This window comes from Coffea arabica, chromosome 11e, assembly GCF_036785885.1.
Source record: "Coffea arabica cultivar ET-39 chromosome 11e, Coffea Arabica ET-39 HiFi, whole genome shotgun sequence".
Lineage (NCBI taxonomy): Eukaryota > Viridiplantae > Streptophyta > Magnoliopsida > Gentianales > Rubiaceae > Coffea > Coffea arabica.
In genome coordinates, this window is record NC_092331.1 from 17776910 (window position 1) to 17800585 (window position 23676).

At 39.3% G+C, this 23676-nt stretch overlaps 2 protein-coding genes across 2 annotated transcripts; both read left to right on the forward strand.

The window, feature by feature from the left end:
- The first annotated feature begins 4497 nt into the window (after window positions 1-4497).
- On the forward strand, window positions 4498-6807 carry LOC113719445 (protein FAR1-RELATED SEQUENCE 5-like). The gene has a single exon (XM_027244649.2). It carries the CDS (start codon window positions 4498-4500, stop codon window positions 6805-6807), a length of 2310 nt encoding a protein of 769 aa, XP_027100450.2.
- A 13661-nt stretch (window positions 6808-20468) lies between these two features.
- LOC113719443 (putative F-box protein At1g67623) lies at window positions 20469-22152 on the forward strand. Its single transcript, XM_027244647.1, has 3 exons — window positions 20469-20593; window positions 20692-20854; window positions 21745-22152. The coding sequence occupies exons 1-3, from the start codon at window positions 20469-20471 to the stop codon at window positions 22150-22152; spliced, it is 696 nt and encodes a 231-aa protein (XP_027100448.1).
- The last annotated feature ends 1524 nt before the right edge of the window (window positions 22153-23676 follow it).

Consider the following 23676-nt stretch of genomic DNA (forward strand, 5'->3'; position numbering starts at 1 on the left):
CTCCTGACTAAAGTCGTCTTGCCGAGTCCAGCCATGCCAACAACTGCGACAACATCTAGTTTTCCTGACCCTGATATAAGTCTATCAATGACCAGCTTTTTTTCATCAGCAAGATCAATTACAACTTCATCAATCTTGGGAATTTTAGCTGGTGATGAAACCATCATTGAACTGGTGGGAACATTATGGATGTTGATGCCATGTGCATTGTTACAGGTTTCTCTTGCCTGAAGCTTTATAAGTTTGAGATCTTCCACGAGATCAGAAAGCCATAATTGATGATACCACCTTAAACAATCTTCAACCACAAACAAATCAATGAGATACTCTGCCTCAAGTGTTACTTGTATAATGTGCACTGCAATACTTTTCAAATCCTGATGCTCCGTGAGGAATGATCTCAAGAACTTTATCTCTTCATGAACGACATGAAATTCATGTTTCACAGAAAGAACAGAATCAGCTTTAGTCTTGAGCTGCATCAAGAGATCTACTAAAAAGAAATCGATGCAGCCAATTCCTTCCAACTTGGGGAAATTAGATCTTGATGACCTTCGATAAGGCAAGTAAATTTCTTTGATCTGCGCATTGACAAACTTCATCTTTTCAACCAACTCAGGAAGCAAATGACTGAATTTCCTCACCGTATCTTCTGTAATCTCATTTTCAAGAAGAGGGTAATAGAAACGAGCAGCATCCCTTTCTACTGAATCTGCTTGTGTCAAGATCAATTTCTCATTCTCCTCTAGTGGACCCGCCAAGTAAGTTCTGATGACTCTCAGCCCCTGATCAAGGTTTTCAATTTGGGCCCTCACATGGACTATCAGACTTGGTTGTATATCAAGAAGCTCTTCCATAAGTATCTCTGTCTTTGAAAGTCTAATCTTCTTTAGCACCTTAAATAGCTCATCTCTGAACTTTTCTTCAGTGATGGACTTCTCATGAACTGATCGATAAATAGAGACAGCCTTTTTAGCCATAGTTTTAATATACAACCAAGTTAGCATATGAACTTCGCTTTCCCCCTCAGATGCATCTCTCTGATAAATTTGGAAAGATTCAACATAGCCGTCAAGGATCTTCAAATTCATTCTTTGGTACAGCAGGTTGATCAGGAAGACTTCTACCCTTAGAAGCTCCATCTTTTCTAGCAATCTAAAAAATGCAGGATCAGCGTGCCATGTTTCCTCTGTTGCATGAAATGAATAACTAAAAGATCCAAGCTCGCTAATGTTTGCTTTAATCTCCTTTAAAGTCAGCTTCACATCATCCTCCCTCCAGCGATCTGGCACATAAATGGAACTGGCGAAGAATATCAGGTCTTCGAGCCTTTTGCGGAAGGTTTTAAGTTGAGAAACTTTCTCTGGAATGACAAAATCAATATATGCTTTCACCAGATCGTCATTTGATGATCTTTGGGAGTGGCATGAGCAAAAACTGCTGGTTAATTTGATACACAGCTCTGTAAATTGTGGAGTATTAGGCATTAGCGCCTTTAGCAGATCAGAAAGCATGATGATCATCCCCTGCTTCTTGTCTTGATCCCTTCGATGAATCCAGCACAAATAAGAAAAATGCGCTGTGCGGACAAGTACACCTCCAAAATGAGTCAAGAGATTTCTATGCAGATTAGGACAAGAACCTCTCATTTTATCGACATAGCGACCGAGACATTTTAGCACATCATACATGGTACTAAGTTGTGGGTGGTTGTGGCTGAGCTTGTTAACAATATCTTGTAGATAGCCAAGAAAGTTATTCCACTCATTATAATTGCTTAAAAAATCGTGGGATTTCAATGAATAGTTGGATGCAACATATTCATAAGCTGCTTCCACTTGTGGCCTCGAACGCAAAAAGTTCAGTTCTAAGCCCCAAACTGCAACCGTAACAGCACTTTCTGAATCAGCAATTCTTAGATCACTCATTGGTTTCTCAGACGCAGCTTCAAGATCCTGCAGTAGAGGCTCCAACCCCTGACCAGCACCATGCTGCTTATCGGCATCATCCCAATTTGCCACGACCATCTGAAACATGCTCAACAGTTCTACTTCAATTTTAGTGATGCGAATTTCATCTGCAGCATCAGTGTATCGATAACAGTCTTGCAATCCGTCCAACTCCATAAATAGAGAATCAAAAAAATCAGTGGAAGTTCGATTCTTACTCTTAACAAGTTTTTCAGAGGACTCCATGGAAAAAGATCCTGAAGTACAAGTAGAAAACCTATGCTAAACTTCTTGCTGGAATTTTGAAGGGTGAAAAGGAACAGATTACAGAGGAGCTTTGCAAAGAAATGGAACGTTGAATGATCATTGATTGATTTTTTTGGGCTAATTATAAAAACTCACCCTGAGGTTTAATTAGTTTTGCACTTTACCCCCTAATGTTATTTTTTCGTGCTTTACCCGCTAAACTGTTAGTCAACTCTAATATTGCATAACAGAAATGTCAAAACAATATTGATATCCCTAAGGGCTAATTACAGTAAATCCACTTAAAGTATGGCTATTTTGTACTTTCTTTGCTAATATCATTTTTCTCTTAATTTGTCTATTTATCTGTAAAACCATTAATTAACTCTAATATTTTGTACCACTCAACATAAATCTTTTAAATGCAATGCAAATTTTTTTTTTAAAAATTTAACAATTCAAATAAATTCTAATAGCATCTAAATATGATATAATAAAAGAACAACTTTGAAAATTTTGAACTCCAAATCAATCATGTTTCTCTTTTTTAATATTATTAACAAAAAATGTATACTTCCATATACAAAAATATAGTTATTAAAAGAAAAGTTTAGTTGTATGCACATTCCTAAAGAGAAACTGACAATATTTTGATCATTTTTAGACTTTTAAAAATATTTTTCACATTTAATTTTTTTAATAATAATTTTCCCCAATATTGAATCAAATCAGCAAGATATTCTCCTTAATCTAAAAAAAAAGGCATAATTATGGAATGAAATTTAAGGAGGACCATATATATATATTATTTATTATTATTATTATATTAGGATTATTGATTTTTAGATATTAATTGTTCTAGGTATTATCAAATATTGGAGTTCATTAATCATTTTAGTAATAAATAAAGAAATTGATAAAAAAAAAAAGTTAGAGGATAAAGCGCCAAATAAGCATTACACAAAGGGGAGTTATCGTAGTTTAAGGGGATTTATCATAGTTTGTTCTTGGAGGTATAAATGTCCTTTTGATATCAGCATTACACAATGTTAAAATTGACTAATGGTTTGGGGATCAAGTGAGAAAAAAATAGCGTTAGGGGATAAAGTACAAAAGTGGTATACCTTAGGGGGAGTTTTTGTGATTAACCTTTTTTTTTTTTTGGTAGTGGGTTAAAGCATCTACATCCACACATCTACGTCAACGACTACATTTTGTTTTATGGTAATTTCTGTAGTGCATTCGCAACTTCAGAAAACAGGTGTGGAAAGCAAAAAATATGGCAAAGAAGCCTCCACGTTGCAACTGACAAGTACGGACGCGAAAGGTAATAATTGTAGGAAAGGAAGTGATGACCTATAACCGCGGTTTGGACATTGGAAATGTAGCGTACTGCACAAGCTGAAAATGCATTGGGATGAAATGGAATTAACATAAATATAATGGCCTAAGGAGTAAAAATAAATCCGTTAACTTTATTAAAACAACCCCAATTTTGAACACTTTCGTCCATAATAACAACGGACTACCCATTTTCGTGGAATACAAATGTTAGCGAATAGAAAATTTTAAATACAAATGCATTTTTGAATAAAGAGCCAACTCTTTATGGCTTTCCTGCACTACAACTAAAGATTAAATCCACTTTGAGGACCATTATTATATTCAAACGGGTGTGTCAGTTTAAAAGTTTGAGCTCCCCTTGGCTTTCTTCCATTACAACAACATAATACCGACGGTGCCATATAGACAGACTGATTTATAGGATAAAATGAAACAAAACCCGTTGGTGAGTAAAAGACCAGCTCTTTGTGCCTGTCAACCATTACAGTGACAGAGTTGCCAACGTGCCTTAAATACAAATGTTGGGTTATGGGATAAAATTTAGTTAAAACGGTTGTCTTATAAAGGACCAGGTGTTTACGGCATTCGTCCATCAGACAGTCAGGCGATAAACAATTTCGTTGAATACAAAATGATTTATCGGAAAGCATAAAAATTAACACGCCGGTGCCGGTTGTGTTGTATAAAACATCGAAGACGAAGCTTTGTGTACTAAACAAAGCCATGGTGGGGCCACCGAAGAGGAAGCGTATTAGGTACTAAACACACAGCCATGTTGGGGCCCGCAGTGATGGGTGTGTTTGCGGACAGGTGGTGAGGTCGGAATCGAAGGCAAAAATTTGGTAAAGAAGAAGTCAAGGCGGAATAGACAGAGGTGGTGTCTACTGGCGTAAATTCAGGCGCAGGCGGTGACGGTAGATATATCTGAGGAAGGCCCTTACGAAGCTGTGGTGAAAGAATGCAGCGGCGCGGAACAGAAGTAGAGAAATCAAAGGTGAGTACTTTTGTCCATAACTTTGAAACTCATGACATGGTGCAGGAAACAGAGAACGGAAGAATGGGGATGGATGGTTGCGGCAGGTTAAGGGCATTTGACCTTAACCAAGAACCTGAGTGTGACCGACACACATTCATTGAAGAAAGTGGTGGTTCAATAGGAGGACACGAAGATGAGGAGGCCAATGACTTGGTGGGCGCAATAGGCGTGGATGACGTAATGAAATTAACATTTGACACGGAAGAAGAAGCCGGGGAATTCTATAATTTGTATGCGAAACTAAGCGGATTTGGGATTCGTAAAAGTAATGCCAAACGAGATGCAGATGGCATTTCAAGATTTAGAAAATGGGTATGTTGCTGTGAAGGTTATAGGAATGAAAAGTGGTTTAATTATGAAGACCGGAAAAGAGAAGCAAAACCAATCACAAGAACCGGGTGTGGGGCTTGCTTTCGCGTGAAATATGACATAGAATCGGTAAAGTATGTGGTGACACGCTTCATTATGGAGCACAATCACCCGCTGGCATCAGAGGCAAGTGTGCAACACATTAGGTCGCATAGAAAAGTGAGCGATGCAGAATATGCGCAGGCAAAAAGTCTAAAGTTAGTTGGGGCCAGAATATGCCAGATAATGAAACATTTTGTTATAAAAGCTGGAGGGTATAGTAACGTGGGATTTTGCATTAAGGATCTGTATAACCGAATGGACGAGGAACGTAGAAAAGATATTTTTAATGGCGATGCAGAAGGGGCACTTGGGTTCTTGGCAGCAAAGAAGGATGCCGATGAGATGTTCTTTTATAAATATCATGTAGATAACGAAGGAAGATTGGCAAGGTTGTTTTGGGCAGATTCTAAATCTCGTGCGGACTTCAGTGTATTTGGAGATGTATTGGTGTTTGATACAACATACAAAACAAATAAATACCGCAAGCCACTAGTTGTACTTGCAGGGGTAAACAACCATTTGAACAGTACTATTTTTGGCTGTGCCCTGCTATCAGATGAGAGGATTGAAACATATGAATGGGTGCTAAGTACATTTGTAGAGGCTATGAAAGGTAGAAAGCCAGTAGCAGTGATGACAGATGGGGACAGTGCAATGCGAAGAGCCATAAAGAATCTTCTCCCAGATGCTTGTCACAGGCTATGTTCGTGGCACTTGCATAGAAATGCACGGAGTAATATTCGCTGCGAGGAGTTTAATAACAGGTTGTATAACCTGATGGAGAGAAAGTGTAGCACTCTTGAGTTTGAGGATCGGTGGGCTAGGTTGGTTAATGAATGTGGGGTGGTAGAGAATGAGTGGGTGAAGAAGTTGTACCGTAGGAGAAGGTTATGGGCAGAGGCCTATTTACGCGGTTATTTTTTTGCAGGTATGAGAAGTACTCAAAGGTGTGAGAAAATGAATGCTTTTTTGAATGAGTACTTGAATGAAAAAATGCGACTATATGAATTCGTTAGAAGTTTTGATTTGGCAATAGCATGGCTTCGACATACTGAGAGCAAAGCAATTCACACAAGCGAAAACACAAAACCAGTCTTAACCACAATCCTGCCCGAATTAGAGTGGAGCGCAGCGGAGGTGTTTACAAGGAATGTGTTTTTCATGGTGAGGAAGCATTTGAACAGGCAAGGACTTCTAATTTCTGAGGGCTGGAGCGAGGATGGAGGGAGTCGTACGTATTATTACTCGAAATATGGTGGACACGGAATAAGTTGGAAGGTGGATTATGATAGGTCAATGGAGAATCTAATCTGCTCTTGCATGAAATTCGAGTCAAAGGGGATTCCTTGTGCTCACATGTTTCGCGTGATGGTGGTAGAAGGAATGAACAGGATCCCAGAAGCATGCATTTCGAAGCGGTGGACAAAGGGAGTTTACTGTACTAATAATGGAATGAACGCATTTGTTGCAGACGAACAACTGACACAAATGGCCAGATATGGCACTTTAAAGTCCAGCTGTAATACTATGTGTTACTATGCCTCCTACATGGATGACGCGTTTAATGACCTGCAGCAGATGTTTGACAAGCATTCTGTGGACCTAAAGGAGAAGTGGATTGACAGGGGATATGGGGGAGACGGATTTGCAATGGATTCAAGAGTGAGGAACGATAGAAGTAGAAGAACATTCGGGCTGTTAGACCCCAGGGTGTCACGGTGTAAAGGTGATCACAAGCATGCAGAAGCAAAGAAGAAAAGAAAGTGTGGTCATTGCAGGTACTATCGGAATTGCATACGTAGTTATACAGTAGTTAATTGATATAATACATGAAGTGGACAGTGAAGGTAATAATGAAGAAGTGGGTATTTTTCGTTCTTATTATCAACAGTAGCAAATAAAAACATAATTAAAAGTGCATCCAAAGCTATTGGCAATGCAAGAAAGTTGAAGTGGTGTAATGTTAGCATTGTGCTTAGTTGACGTGATTAGTTGTAGTCACAAATTATTTGACATGTGATATATGGGTAGAAGATTGCAGGCAGGGCACAACCAACGAACATGCCCATACAAAAAGAATTCGCACAACACAGCAGTTCATGATGATTATATGGAAAATTGTTTGGATGACTCGCTGGAAAAATCATTTGAAATTGGTACGGGCTGGAGCGACTCAGGCGAATGGAGAGGACAAGCATTTCCACCACAACCACAGGGTAGCGGTGGAAGGGACACAGGTGGCCAACAAAGAAGTCCAGGAGAAAGATGAGGCACTACTGGAGGCCTTGCTTCGGTTTGCAGTTACGCAATAAATAAGGCAGGTTTTGGTGAGTAGAGGTGCAACAGTAGTGTTTCCATGAAACAAGTACGAAACTGTAGAAGGGGAACGGTTTGTATCTTTCCTTCGCATTAATTTGTTTTGAGCATGAGAAGGCTATAAGGTATTCGTGAATGTGGGGTATGCTGGGTACAGGTTGTGGTGGTGTTTAAAAAAATTTGATTCCGTTACCATTGAAGTGTAAATAATGTAAGTTTGAATGTGTCATGGGCCATTGTAAGCTGTTATGACCACAGCCACTGAAAGGTAGTAAACAGTCATTGTACTGATGCAGTACCTGTTGGTAAATGGCTTTGTTGTTCTTATTTCACTGCTGTTGCGTGTGTAAATCCTATTATATATTCTTATACAATGTGTGAAATGTAGAGGTTGAAAGAGATGGTATGGTTGTGCATGGAAGTAGCAGCCGTGACGACAGACAGGTTACAGAGCAACACCGGCTTGAGGGATTGTCTTTTGTTATGTATCGGTGGGGTGAAGAGTATTGAAGGTTGCTAGGCGATGGGTAAGTCATTGTAGTTCCACCGAAGGTTGCGTCGTAAGCACTTTGGCCGTAGCAAATAGTGCTACTGCACTTGGTTAATATTTTTTCTGTCAAGCCAGTAAGACCTTTTGACAGTTTATACGAACCTTAACCCCGAGCAACCCTCAGAAGCCGGTAACTCTTGTTTATAGGTTAATAGGAGAGTAAGTAGTTGACAAATTGTTTATTAGAGGAACCAAAGTTGTTCCTTTTTTGTAAATAGGAAATTAAGTGGAAGCGTATGTTGCGCAAAATCTCTTGGTGGGATAGACGTTTCCTTAGTGGGTACTTGGGAATCAGCTTCAGTTGCCCAGCTTTTGTAAACTGGTGCCTTACGCTGCTGCTATAAACTGGTTTTACGATATGGGCCGTTTGTTCCTCTCCTTGCTATCCTAACCAATGACCGAAATGACCCAACGCCTTTTCTCTTGCCCATCGTTCCATTCAGGTGTAGGAACAGTAACATCTGTTTCTCCCCATCTACTTTCATTGCTCACAATGCTTATGCGTCTCTTCAGTGCACCAATAACAATGGTATTATCAGTTATATGTATATATGTATATTAATTTATGTAATATAATTAATATTATAAATTATACTACTAATTATACAAATGTACTAATAGAAATTATTAATTAGTTCGAGTAACTTTACTAATACATTTGTACTAATATATTTAATTAGCCAATAACTATCAATTACGATGTGGTTTGTAATATATTTATTAGGGATAATTTAAGAAACCTCCCCTGAGATTTCTGACACTTTCAGTGGCACCCCCTGAGGTTGTCAAAATTTGACTGACCTCCGTTGCCTTTGAGTTATTGGGTCCCTTAGCTGACATCATGAAGGCCAAAATTACAAATATATGGTATGAAGTTGGGATTTATTAGTGATGTTGGGGTTTATTATTTACCATTTAGTTGGAGAAAAAGGCATCTACAGTGATTAATGAAGCCTAACAACAATGTCACAAACTTAGAGAGTAATACATGAAGTAAAGCTGGATTAGGGAGTAAGGCACGATTTTTAAAAATTGGTACAGTAATTTGTTATGAAACAAAAAAATGGTAGGTTATCTACGTAATATAAGTCAAAAATAGTTTAAAAAGGAAATGTCCCATAAAGTACCAACTCTTTATGGCATTTGTGTATTACATGAATGAAGTACCACGTTTTGTATGAACATTTCATTATAAATATTTTAAGTATTTTGTTAAATAGTTAAAAATTTGCAAATACAATTGAAATAATGGAATGAGACATGTTTACGAAAGGAAAACTAACCTTTTTTGAATTATTTAATATAAATGAAACATTTTAAAGTAAACAAAATAAATTGTTTGCTATAATATACCAGTTCTTTACGGGTTTGTTCCATTATATGAGTTAAGTACTAGTTGTTTAAGAGTAATTGACTTCGAAATAGAAGCGCAACTTTGAAATACGCTATTTTAATTTTAGTAAATTTGTTTATATATGAAAAATTGGTTAACTAGCGCAGTGAATTGAAACCCTGCTTATATATCGTGTTGCATTCATACAAAAGGCTTTTGTGTCATGATATAAATAAGTTGGAAAAATGTAATGCATTAAATGTAAAGATTTATAGTAACAACAAGTTCCATTTAAATTGTTTTGTTGTAAACATTTAATTTCACTGCAAACTTCAATTGCAGGTGAAGAACAATCTGGGACAGACGAAAAAAAAGAACAGGACTAAATTAGTTGTGGGAATTATCTGTCAACTGTTAACATATTCTGTGTTAAAGTTTAAAATTGTCAGAATTACACAACACATGTGGCGATTGCTCACAGCTTGGCTTTGTTGGTGGGGACTCCCAAGTAGTTTGCATACTCATTCCTCCGGCTACACAACCTTGTTTGCGGTTAGGGGCCATGGGTGCTCAGTCTTTGGCATTATGAATTCCCTGACATTCGTGAGCTTTGCCTCTACCAAGCTCATCCGTAAATGTCTGCGTCCCGGCACTTGTGTTCGGACGCTTACAAACACATGATTCCCGTCCACCAACTCCACCGCGAAGGCAGCGTTTCCCTGTCGCCTTTTGGAGCTTGAATGCAGTTTCCAAAATTACCTGTATTTGACGTAGCCTTTGGTCCAGCACTTGTGAGTTGTCCGACACATTGGATGCCAAACGAAATATTTCTGCACTTTTTTCTAAGACTTTCTTTCTCAGGCCCATGCACTGAACAAGCAGGTCCTCGTACCAGTGTCTAGGCACCTAAGCGGAAACAAATGGGTGTATTAACACAAATTGCGCAAATTAAATGGCGGGTGAAGTACAATACGAAGAATGCCATACCACATCACCAACAGCACATGGAAGAGGCAACCCTATTACATCGCCACCAACTCTGTGAATGCCCTCTTGCTCCAGTGATCCATCAGTTTGTATGCACAAAACAGACCAGGGAGGGTAATTAATTGGATGTTTCAGTGACGGTGTTGTAGCCTCACTTAATGGCAACTGGTCACACATATGAATTACGCACTCCTTCCCACTGGGTGCCAACGTGGAGGAAGTCATTGGTTTCATTAGCCTGCTGCGCACAAACTCGTCATACGTAGCATATGGAGGGGGATCAGGGTATAGGCTTGCAATGGGCAGTCCATGAAGCACATCATGTAGCCTGTTTCCCGAAATTGTATCAGTGCTGTACATATCTGATGGCCGATGGGGAGGTTGCTTTGCACATACACCTGCATACACCTGCCTAATAACCCTCTCGCCCAGGTAGTAAAATCTTCCCATGGGGCCATCCAAAAGCAATCTCGTTGCAGTTAGTTCCTTGGATTTGAGATACCGACTCGGCAATGCCATTGCAGGGAAGGGCAGCCAGTTGACCTATGACACACAATTAACAAGCGTAAGTACCTTTGGTTTGTTCAACAGGCGGAACAAATTCATAACATCAAAATAACACTACAGCGGTAGAAACTAATGGATGTTCTAAGTACGGGAACTAACGTCTTCCGGGTTAATGGTGTCAATTGCGCGGCGAAAATGTTCGACCGTAGACGGTGATTGTCGGTTGGCTCTATTACACGAGCGCCATCGCCACATTGTGGGCAATACGTCCCTCTCGTCCTGTTTTAGTTTATACGGACTTAACTGAAGAATTTCATAAGCCCACACCTACACGTGGTCGTACAAATTATGTCCACCGTTGGAGATGAACAGTAACTGACAGAAAAGTTTATGTAACGGAACATGGAAATGTCGAATTGACACAGAGTGAAGGCAACTCTGGACTTACCTCCCAAACGAAGCTGTAGCCGCCAAGGCTTTTCGTCAGGCGTCGGGAGACGGCGGACATAAATCTGTACAAGGTTGCCATCCCCGCCCCTCCCCAGTTATAATCCCCTATACGATCTACGTCCTCCAGCGCAGGCAGACAGCACAGGTTAATTGTTTCGGCCGTGTTGCTAAGTAAAGTGCGGCCAAGCATGTGTAGAAAGAAAGCTCTAGTCAGATGTGCCAGCTGGACGTCGTCGTTCTCGTCAATCGCCTTGTCCTTGTAGAATGACAATATATCGGTAACTCTGATGGCACCGGCAGAAGCAAAAGCTGGCACCCAACCCAATTGCTCCTTGATGTAATTGGCATTTTCCCTAACATTGTAATCCCACGGAATGGCCAAGCCGCCCACTGCAACACCGGTTATGCAGGTGAAGTCCAAGGGTGTCAGTGTCATCTCTCCGAAAGGCAAGTGGAAGGAGTTTGTTGAGTCCCACCATCGCTCCGCAAGTGCGACAGGCAACCTCCTATCCCTATCGGCTAGGGGCAAGTGGCTCAGAAAATCCCCAAACCCAGCACTAACAACTTTGGCGGCCACCTTACGCGGCAGCCTCTTCCACCACTCCATAATTTCGACTGACGACCCTCTAGGATAAATTGAATAGACTTCCTGTGCATTAATGTAGAACCAATTCAGACATTTATATGTATGTATAAACCAAATGAGGAGTTAGGGCAAAATAAGCACAATTAATTGTGGACATTGATTCTGCAACATTTACCCCCTGTGCAAGGAAAATGTGTGATATGTGGCTTTTCCGATCAACCAGCAGTTCTTGCGAGTGTTCTTCATCACGCGGTGGCCGGTAGCGATGGAGCCTGCCCATCGCACGGCTGTTGGAGTTGGATTTTGGACGAATATTGTGACGGCGCAGCCTATAACAAAATCCCTGTCGCCCCACCCGCGATTATGAACAGCTTTGCCGTTAAGTGTTGCGGCCTTGTAGGTGCGTAGGCGTCTTTCTTCGCGAGAAATTTGAACGGCTGTGGCCAGGTTGGGCGTGCAATGCCCTTGTACTTTCTAAGTAGGGTAGCACATTGGGAAATATGTGTTACAGTGACGGACGGCGCGTGTGCTAAGCATGTTTTCATTGGCCTTTCAGCTTTACTTGGACGCCTAAGGAAACAGGTGGCCAACCTGCGCGTCGTAAGCAATTAAATGTCTCCGAACGTTTCATTATAGCAAGGGGGGAAATCGGGGATTAGAAAGAAAAGATGAAAAATTTTGAATTTAAAAACAGCTAAAATTGAAAAGCAACCTTTAATGGATGGTCCGGACGATAAACGAATACGGGTTGCCACAGCTCCAATGACACTACTATGTGACACGGGTTAATATTTGAAATCAAAATAACATTCCACATAATTTCATAGTAGAGGTACTCGGCTGTGCAACGCACAGCCAGGGACGTGTACAACATTAGTTAAATACATAGCAACAAATGTTAAAGTACATATTGAATAGAAATATAGGAAAAATAATAAGTATAAAAACAATTACAATTTGCTGTGAAAAGAAATTTCATATATAAAGTTAACCCAAGTATATCATATTTGGAAAAAGAAATTTTAACCAATATTATGTGTACGTAATGATACCAACCCAGAAAAGATGGGGAATCCATTATGAGTGCATTATCCGTTTAATAGTAGCATAGTTTTAGTTGTAATTAAATGAAGAGTAGCGCTAATGTTTCCAAAATTTTAATAATTAGAAACTATATACAAAGCCACAAAAAACCTGTCACTATCTCCAACATAAAAAAAAAAATTACAAAGTTGCATATTTTTGTTTGTTTTTTGAGAGAAATAGCGAGTTAATCTATCCATTTAAATCATGTCTAATAGCATTACAAATAGATGAAAACATTATCTAACGAAATAGTTATAGAATATGTATAGCAAGTTTAAATGAAAACATGAATTGGCATATTTGTAAATCTACATATGCAATTTGAAATCCAACAATTAGTTTGATTGCAAATATGTGTTCTTAATGAAAATTGAATTTTGTAATAATAGTTTGTAGAGTGACACTCTAAGCTGAAAGCCTCAATACTAACTTCCACGGCCAAATGCATTCCTTTCAAAACTGCAATTGTTTTAGCTAGTCAAATGAACAAAATATGATTAACTTCTTTAGCCAAAAAGTAATGACGTGTCCATTTCTATGCCTAACAATCAGCTCAAACTCTAATTACATTATCTATCATTATGGGCAATAGAAAAGGATAAGAGTAAGTCATATAGAACCAGTTTAAGTAAAAGATTCTGACATATAATTTTGCACTTCTTTTATGTCGAAGCTATCATTTGCTAAAAGTAAAACCATGAAAATTAACTACCTATCATGGATACAAGCTAGTGATTCAAAATGTTGAATGAAGAGATATAAAATATTATCTTCGAATTCTAAATCGCTAGCCCTAACAATTATTTCTTCACGTCATCCACCTTATCCATTTTGTAAGCCATTTTCACAATTAATAAACTTTATATAAATTAAAATATAATTACCTATCCATAAATTAAGAGATTATGATAATTTTTTAATTTAATAAGCATCATTTTTTTCTTCTTGATCCTCGTTTACCTTCGATTTTCATTTATTAGATTTTGTTGTCCTCTATTGTAGTACTAGCACCCTATTATCAAATAACAATTTTTAAAAAAAATGGTTAAGATTCTGCATAATGGTGTTATTTATTTTATGAGGGAAAAGTAGTTACAATTCTTTCATTGTTAGCCTAAAAATTGTTCATGTAATCACCACTCGTCTTGTTGTCAACCTTAGTTTATTATTTTCCCAAAAATTAAAATATCAAAAAGTAGTGACAGGAAAAATAAAAAATAAAACACTAAAAAATTGTTTGTTTAGATTTGGGGAAAAATTTTCACAGCATCACATACCTCTTTTGGGCAAAAAAGAAAGTCAGATGAGGAAGAAATAGGTGAGAAAACCAATAAGCAAATGTTGCGGATGAAGACGCAAAAAATGACAAAAAAAATTATCAAATAGTATATACCCAAAAGAGACATTAAAAGTAGAAGAAATATGAATCTTTCTCTTAAAGTATAATGTTACTTTTTTGAATATGGAGTGTATAATCTATCTGTACCGATCTATAATGTTCTCTAATGGTACCATTTTTAAATTCTTTCCATACCAATATTAGTTTTATCACACTATTGTACGCACTACTTTGGATTTTAATACTGCCATGTTTGTTGATCTTTTAAATGCATGACATTATTTCCCTTTTATTTGCTAGTTTAACAATATTCTTTTATTTATGATGATTAAGTTAACTTCTACAAATATTAACAGCTAAGTTTTTTCTGTTACAAATAAGTTTGACAATGCTTTCCTATTATTTACCCTTCCACTTGTCAACTTCAAACCAACTTCGCATATTTAAGGAGAGTTGTACCATGATAAACGAAAAAAGAAAAATACACCTGTTTATTAAATTAGTTTTAATTCGTAAATCGGTCATGTCGGGTCAGCACGGGTTGACCCGAAATCATTATACATTACATTTTTTTAAGCTTGTCATGCATCACTTATTTCAAATTTTCTGTATATATATTTTATTTATTATTCCGTACCACAATATAAAAAGATGTATAATTATCAATAGCATTTTCAATACAATCCCGGGCCTAGGACGTGTTAATTGGATAATTAAGGAGCATAATGAAACTTTTTTTGAATGATTGAGCAGGCGAATTTGTAAATTTCAATTTACGGAGTCAACTCGTTGGGGACCATGACAAAGTAAAATGAACAACATCGCTCATTCTACCCTTGCAAACATCTGTGTTACAGAAACCCATTTCACCAATGAACCCAACTCGTTAAGTCTTTCGCTAATCTGCACAAGGCGCGAAATGTGAAATACTAGCACTAGCGTTTATCAAATGTAAAGAAAAAGAATTTGCTGATGTGTTGCACAGTGCATATGGCGGGTAAATATCGGACTAAATTTGAAGGGGGGGAAATGGTTTCGTCCTTTCGCCATAGTCCAATGGCGATTTCGTCCGCCAGGCGCCAGTGTTCCACCCCAAAGCATATGTGAAGGGCCATGCTCAGTAGTCATTGAAAAACTAAGAAATCTGACATTGGAATGTGAGTTAAAGCTGGGCCAACTTTGACGTTCGACCGTTCTTCATCTGCCAACCGTACAACTCTGTCAAGGCTTGTCTAATAAGCAAGACTGGCGCCAGTCTTGTCATAAGCTCCATTGTGAAGGCTTCTCCAACCGCACACACAAAGCGAGGCAATTTTGCTGTCTAACATGAGCTCCTTGTAAGCCATGTGGCTCGTATGATCACCGGAGCCAAATTTTATGCGGCCTTAAAAAATAAAACAGCTGTGCCTTACACCAGTTGTTGAACCTAGTTGGGTCTTATTAACCCACTAACTCGTACTACCGCTTCCATAGGCTCCCATCCAACATAGAGAGCAAAAGATACAGTAACTGATAAAAAAAAAATGTCTCTTGCATGGCCCCATTCGACCTAGATTAGGAAACGTATTTGTTGACTTGAATGGAGGAAAGCCAAGTATGGCCGGTGTTTTATGCGAGAACTGGCTGGCATTTTATGTCATCCCAACTTCATAACGTGTTTGGGAAAACGGGTAGTCAACACTTACTGCAGTAGGAACTACTTAAAGAGCTGGTCTTTTAACCTTCTAAAATTATTTTTCTGTGGACGATACTCCGAATTCTATAAGAGCTGGTGTTTTTTTCAAAAAATGTTTTTTTTAATCCCTTCCATTGTTCTTGTGTATGGAACAATGGGAACTCTTTTGTTGTAATGGAGGAATGCTTTTCATCCAGCTGCTATTTTGTTCGAAAACGGTTGCATTATTATTCGACCAAATGTTTTTGTAGAAGGGACATCCGTGTACCCTGTTGTTTTAATGGCGGAAACACATAAAAGGCTAGTATTTTCTTCGAAAAATCATTGTTATTATTGTTTTCGTAATAACATGTCTGTTTACGTTAATGGGTCCTCTGTTCTCATATCCCTACCGAACCCGTCCACAGCAGGTCTTCTACAGCGGAGTAGTGCAATTCAGAAAAATCCATGCGTTTTGGTTCTTGTATTTATCCCAAATAAAAATTTAGATGCAATGGCAACTGTGACTTATGATCGCACTAACCTAACTTTGGTTCGTTAACCGTAGTCCGGAAAAGGAATCATTATAGAGGCCAAACTGCTGTTAACCACTCAGTCTATGCACTGCAATGTCCTCCATTTAAACTCAGCTCCGTCTTCCGTTTCTCCTCCTATAAAAGCTTCACACAACTAAACATCTTCGTTGCAGGCCCATTCAGTCCCGCATTGGTGAAGCACAACAGCCTTCGCTATTGCATGCCGCTTCAGCTTCTACAACCACGTTCTATAAGGTTCGCATGTTTCTTTACCACCTGTAACATGTAACTATACGAAAGATTCGCTTCGTTCTGTATGTTGTAACCCCTGAACCGACCATCTGAGTTCATTTTGCAGCTGTGCTTTTGCAGACTGACTCATGGCACTTGGACGACTTCCTGAAATACATGTCCTCAACAACGGAGGCATGGTCGGCTACTTTCAAGATGAGGTCTTACCACTTCACCACATTGGAGTGAAGTGGATCGTTGAGGAAGCGCTGGTTCGGCTAGACAGGTTTCCCGGAGCGGAGTTTCCGCAGTCGATGCTGGTGTCTTGCATCCCCGTTCGCAATCCCATTGCGAACGAGGAAGTATTCCGGTCGCTGGTCAAGTGGCGCCGTCGTCCACTCCCCCTTATGCAGAACCTGAAGGCGTTTTACATCATGACCTACAATGCCTGGTTTGTGGGCAAGGAGGAATTTGTTGCACATTTCCTCGGGCTAAAACCCCTGCTCCATACGGACGTGTGGATCCTCTTTGGCGCCAACTTTCAAGACTGGTCTGTAACACGGTTTCTGGCTGAACAGGGGTATCCCGCCAGTATGACACGCAACGTTGCCATTGCGGACAACCTTCACACCGCAACCATTTGCTGGAATCCATCAGCTGTAGAGATCACGTTTGAAGACAGAGATGCTATTGACAGCCTTCTCCTCACTGTGCGGCGCAAAAAATACCGCAGCTTTCTCAGGGTAGCTACCACGGTTGCCTCGTTAAACCCTATGTTTGGTCTTATTGTGGAGCGTTTCGAGTGAACGGTCGCAGGTACAACGGTGTGCTTTTAATTTTTTTGTTCAACATCATATTTGGATGGTGGGTGGTTTCTTGTTCATGGCCCTTGCTGTTGTTGGGCGTACCATGCATGGTTTTGATTGTAAGCGTATGAAGGGTAGGGGTTAGGGGATGATAATATGCAAGGCGTGAAAATTAGGAGTGCACCGTTTGTCGGATATGTAAGCGGAGGTACTTAAATCGAAATATATAAGTAAGAAGTTGTTTCGTCGTTCAACTCCACCCATTTCGCTGTGATAAAACAACACGATTCTGTGCCACATCCCAATTGGTTGTACGTAAGCTTCAGGGTGTTCAGTTGGCTGGCTAAGCTGAAGTTCATACTTAACAACGCAGCGGTTGCCATGGCAGTGACTAATGTTGTTCATCGATGAATCAACGATCCCTAGTACGTCATCCGCACAGACATTTCGGGGGACAAAGGGAACATGCATTTCGGAAGACCACATAATGCACAATGTAAACAAAAACCAAATACGGAAACCTAGTATGTTATATGACGCAAAATCACCATTTACACAGTAACACTCCGCCGGTTGGGCCAACTTAGTCGCACATGCGGCAACCACCGATTTACAACGGATGGACAAAAGGCAATGCCTTTTCATCCAGCAACCAAAATTACAATACCCTTTAAACGAGCCTAAATGCCCATTCTATCCTTATGGACACCATAGTCCAGTACTGTACAGGGGGGGCTCGGAGGGAATGCAATGAACGGCAACACATAACTTCACGGTTTCAGAACCAGAACAAGGACAACCGCCACCACAGCTACCACAGCAATGTTAAGGATCGTCACGTTCCTTTGCATGCTTCTGAGTTCATGTATGACGGCAGACTCCTCTGCCGCGGGTGTATTGGTGACGGGGGCGGTACTTGACGGGGCGGGATCGGGAACTTGAAACCCCGTTGCTCTTGCAAACTCATCACACCAGCCAATGAACGTTCGACAGGGCCTCTGCAATACAACTACCTTAGCAATCCGATCATGCAATTGTAGTATCAGTTATACCGAAGAACTTACCACGGCGTTAGCGCAGCGATAGTAGTGGCGCCCCCTGTTTGCTTCAGACTTCCAGACAGCACGAACTGCACAGCTTCGACCACAATTGCAATATAATGTAGGCCATACCGTGCTATTGGCCGATCCGGCCGAAGAGGAAGAAGCCATTCGCAAAGGTTAATCTCCTCCGGTACACTGCCTAACTTTATCCCTGCCAAACACAAGGACACTGCCTTCCCACGGTGTCCACGGACAGGTCCTTTAACACGAATTTGGGGGGTTGGAGGGAATAGGTTTTCCCGAACAGTAGTCAACACATTTGTTTGCTTGCTTATTTAGTTGATGTTTCGGAACGAATACAATATTAAATATGAATAATGTCACAAACCTCCCCTGAGGTTTCTGATACTTTCACTGGCATCCACTGAGCTTCACAAAATTTCACTTACCTCCCTTACTTTTGAGTTTTTTTGTAACACAGCAATCAAAATCTGATTACTATTTTTTTCATCCGTGACAAGGTATTTTATTCCGTGGATGCCCCTTTGGTCCTTGTATTGGTAGAAGTTTGAAAGAAGATTAAATTATTAGAATGATTACTACAGTTGAGGGGTTGTAAGTACAATACAAAAAAATTGGGGAGTTCCCTTGCTGTGCCAGGAAAAATGCGGATTTTCATAAATTATAGGTCAACATAGTATGTTAGCTATTTAACATAAAATAAGTAACTAATTAAACAAATTATATGGAAGAAACTGGTAATAGACGAAACCTATACAAAACGGATAACATACTGGGCAATCACCTTTTTTTTTTTAAACTTTGACGTATTTAATTTATGTTAAATACAAAACCTATTTGTTTTCCTTTCGTAAAAATATTATTATATCACCTTTTAATTTTACGTACGTTAACTGATTGACAAATGTATCTGGTGGTTGGTAATTACACTTAACTAGAATAACACAAGTTTAATATGTAATGAAGGTGATTAAAAAATTATTACTCCTAGGCTGCAATAGACGAAGTCATTTGGCGCCAAAATGTTCAGTTAAATTTATGTATTTCACATAATTTTGGTATGTTGATTATTTCAAAAAAGAGAAAGAAATAGTGCATAACATACCAACTCTTTGTGCGAAATTGACAGGTCTCCTTTGGTATGCATTGTACCGGATTTTTATGGGAAACATACCGGGTCTGTATAGGAAACTTTTGGTTAAATAGCGGGCCAACGAAACCTAGTATGTGTTCTGTGTAACATAAATCAAATATGTGAAAGTTACATAAAAAAAAATTGTTATGAAACAACTACAAGTGTGGATGTCCCTTTGTATTCCCAAAGAGTATTAATTCTTCATTTATGATTACAAGGATGTATACAAGTTACAATCCATTACAGGAACAATCGTCTACTCATTTTCTCTCAAATTTCAATTGAATTGTAGTTGTAATTTAATTTGTTTATAACAAAAAATAATACATAAGCATATTATAATAGAGAAAACCCTTACAGAGGATAAACATCAGCTCTTTATGCCTTTTACCCCAGTTGCACAATAAAGCCCAGCTCTTTATGGGTATTGTCAACTAATGGGTTACAGTTGGGACATCCGTGGCAGCATACGAGGAGTCAGTGTAGCGGGAGTATAAGCATCGGACGCGACCTTTTGGTTGCCATTTACCCCGCCGGACCTGTCTGCCATATCTGTGCTAGCGCCTTGTAGAAGCTGGTTGACGACCCATTACAGGTACGAAGTATGTCTCCGAATGTTTATCACTGTCGAAGCTCCTTTGGTCTGCGATGAAGCTCCTTTTGTTTCGGTTGACTGTTTTTTGACGACGGTGTGCGTCGTTTGCAGGAGAAGGCGCCACTGTCCCATTTCTGTTCGTTTTTCGCTACGGTTAGTCGGTGTCCCAGAAATTGGGGAACTCCAATATAACCGTATTAATCGTTATTGCATTTTATTAGGAAGTACGTGTTGTTTGAAGTTTACTCCATGCTTGGGGTTTTGACGGATTCACTCAACTGTTGGCAGTAAAAGGTGTTAACCGGACATGGCGAACCAACAACAATGGGAATCAACTACCTCCATCCTCTCCCTTCCGACCGATGTGCTATCGGAGGTGCTTGAACGTGTCGGATCATCTTCCTCGACTGATCTTTTTAGCGCAAAACTATGGTTGGTTATACTCTCTTAATACACACAGGAAGAGGCCTATTCTTGTTTGACATGTGCTTTTCGTTTGAGTTTAATGGATCATTTCTCTTATTTTGCAGCTGTAAGTTGTTTAACGAGGTGTCCGACGCAGACACCATATACCAGCGGGTGTCACTGCAGAAGTTTGAAATCGTCCCCTGGCACAAAAACGACAAAGTATCCAGGTTCCTGAAGAAGTGCAGACAATGCAAAAATCCAGAAGCGATGTATCGGAAAGCCGTGGTAAGCATCGCGCCGATGTCCCGTTTACTTGAAAATATGTAGACTACGCTCACATTATCTCTTTCATTTCAACTTCATTCTGATTTTGGTCTGCAAACTTTACCCCCAATAGATATATACAACCCATACTTTAAGATGACGTGCACAACCTGTTTATGACCTTGAATCTTCATAGATGCTTGCCTTGCTTCTGCTGAACAGAGCAAGGTCAAAAAGAAGTTCATGTCTAGTTAAGAATATGTTATCATAGTATTGGGCCAGAATTATCTCAGCATCAATGACATGAATATTCTATACTGCCAATTCTTGTCGTTTTAGTCAACTTTTTTAGTTCACAAAAAATTGCAAATCTGTGAAATTTTGTCTGGCTAGCAGTGCTTCTGAAGATAACTTCAAGAATTCTGAGTAGCAGAGAAAGTTACAAAAGAAAGTTTGCAAACTCGGAATGTAGAAAACAACCTCATACATGCTCATTTGTGGCCCATCTTTTTGCACATTATGAACATTTGTAGGAACATTTTGGCAAATCTGGCAACTAAGAAATTGAGATACACGAGGTGATTAAATAGATCAGTGTGGCAATACCAATTTGAGTTTGATGGGTAAACATTGCCCCTGTTTGTCAGTGAAAAAGATCAGACTTTGAACATAGAAGAGAATGCGTCTTATTCTTGGTAAAAAATGGTTAAGATGGATAGGTATTTATTTTGTGGTTAATTTAAGTTTAGGGTCTAAGTTTAGCTAGATCAGCCTTACCCCCACTCATCACTGTGGTGCCTTGGTCATGACTACATAATTCTTGTCCCGCTGCCACTGGTCCGCCTGGACTTTTTGACTTTTTCGTTACTATTTCAATCATTTTGACGCAAGAGTATCCTTGCACTGCTTAGGTTGACTATTTTTCGGACAAGCATTTGGACTCTGCATTGGAATGCCTCGAAGAGGCTGCCGATTCAGGCCACCCCGCCGCTGCATATGCGTTGGGAATCATTTACCTCTTTGTTGGTACCGACGAGTTAAAGCGCAGAGGCATGCGACTGCTCAGCGGGTTGCAGAAATCCAGATTTCTGCAAGGGGGATTGAAACTTTGTCGTGAAAATTTGCGAGCGCTGCTGAGGATGATATGGGTAAAGAATCCTGTGTTTCTAAACCCAACGCCCATTTGTTGTGCCATGACACACGAGAGGAAAACATCTTCATGGCCTATGGATGCCGATGACGTGGAGGAGAGTACATGTGAAGGCTGTGCTTGCGATGAAGAAATTGCAGCAATTTGTGCCGCCCTACCGAGCCGTTAGTGTATAAGATACAATGTTCATAACTCCTTTTACTGAACTTTGTCACCAGCGTGTACCAATTAATTATGTTTTTTCACTGAATTGACCGCTACTTCGTTCTCTCTTAATATTACTGGTTTGAGTCCCTAACAATAGCTTATGTTGGCCCTTGTATGTTCTGCAAAGTATGACTTTCTCATAAAAGGCCAGCTCTTTATGGCTTTCCTGGAAATAGATAAGAACAGAGTACCCGTTGCATTGCTTTAGATGATTAGCTGTGTTAGCCATTGATCAATTACATGTATTCCAAGAAGTCGTAATAAAACTTTTAATAAACTTCATAGACATAAAATTTAATGAGCCAATAAGTAAAAGAACTGCAATTGGATGCACTAAAATCTCATGTACCTCCAACTCTCAATACATAACCACCGGAGATGTTGACGTAGAAACCAGAAATAATTTTTCATTAAAATTTATTTTCAAATGATCCTCATCTCTTTGAGAACTTGGTTCACAAGACTTGTACCTTGCATGCTATTTCGGTCCTACTCAACAGCCTAAACTTCGTACTCTCTTAATATTACTGGTTTGAGTCCCTAACAATAGCTTATGTTGGCCCTTGTATGTTCTGCGAAGTATCACTTTCTCGTAAAAGACCAGCTCTTTATGGCTTTCCTGGAAATAGATAAGAACAGAGTACCCGTTTTGCCCAAAATAAATTTTTTTTATCGGGTAAAAGTACAATAAAATCGATTTACGTTAATTGACCAACTCTTTATGCCTTTCCTCCATTATAAGAACAGAGTACCCATTTTTTCGTAAATAAAATTTAATTTATGGCCTAAAATAAAAAGCAAATCGATTTACGTTAATGTTTCTGAACTCTGTATGGCTTTCCTCCAGGCAACAACAGACAATCCTTTTTGCTATAACTAATTTATTTATCGGATAAATTTATAAAAATAAACTCCAGTACAATATAAGAACAGCTTTTTATGGCTTCCCTTTACAATAAAATCGATTTACGTCAACAAATTTATTTATGGGATTAAATGATATTAAACAAGTTCTTGAATAAAACGCCAGCTCTTTTTGGCTATCGTCCATAAATTATCCATTTTCTGAATTTTCCATAAGCTAATTCAGGGGAGGTTTCTGAAAGTATCCCTTATAATATATGTGTAATTCATATTAATAAGTTATATAAATACATAATTACATTTGTTATTATGAATAGATTGTAATGTACCCCCTTGCGGGTTTGGCTTCCGCATAACCCGCTCCGGAATACACGCTCCAATACGGAATCGGGTTGGTTTTCGTTTGACTAAATCGGGTTTTGCCTCCCTCCACGCCCGTCCCCGCCTGATCAATTATCCCACAAAAAGCTTGTCTTTCTTTAGCTTCTCGTCGTTTCTCCTGTTCAGCCCATCAAATATTGCTTCCCTTGTTGTGTGAACACACTGAACAGCTTCGGTTTAAACTTCCCCCCCTTCTGAAATTTGGAGCATTTCGAACAGTTTTGGGCGCCAAGGTCCAAAT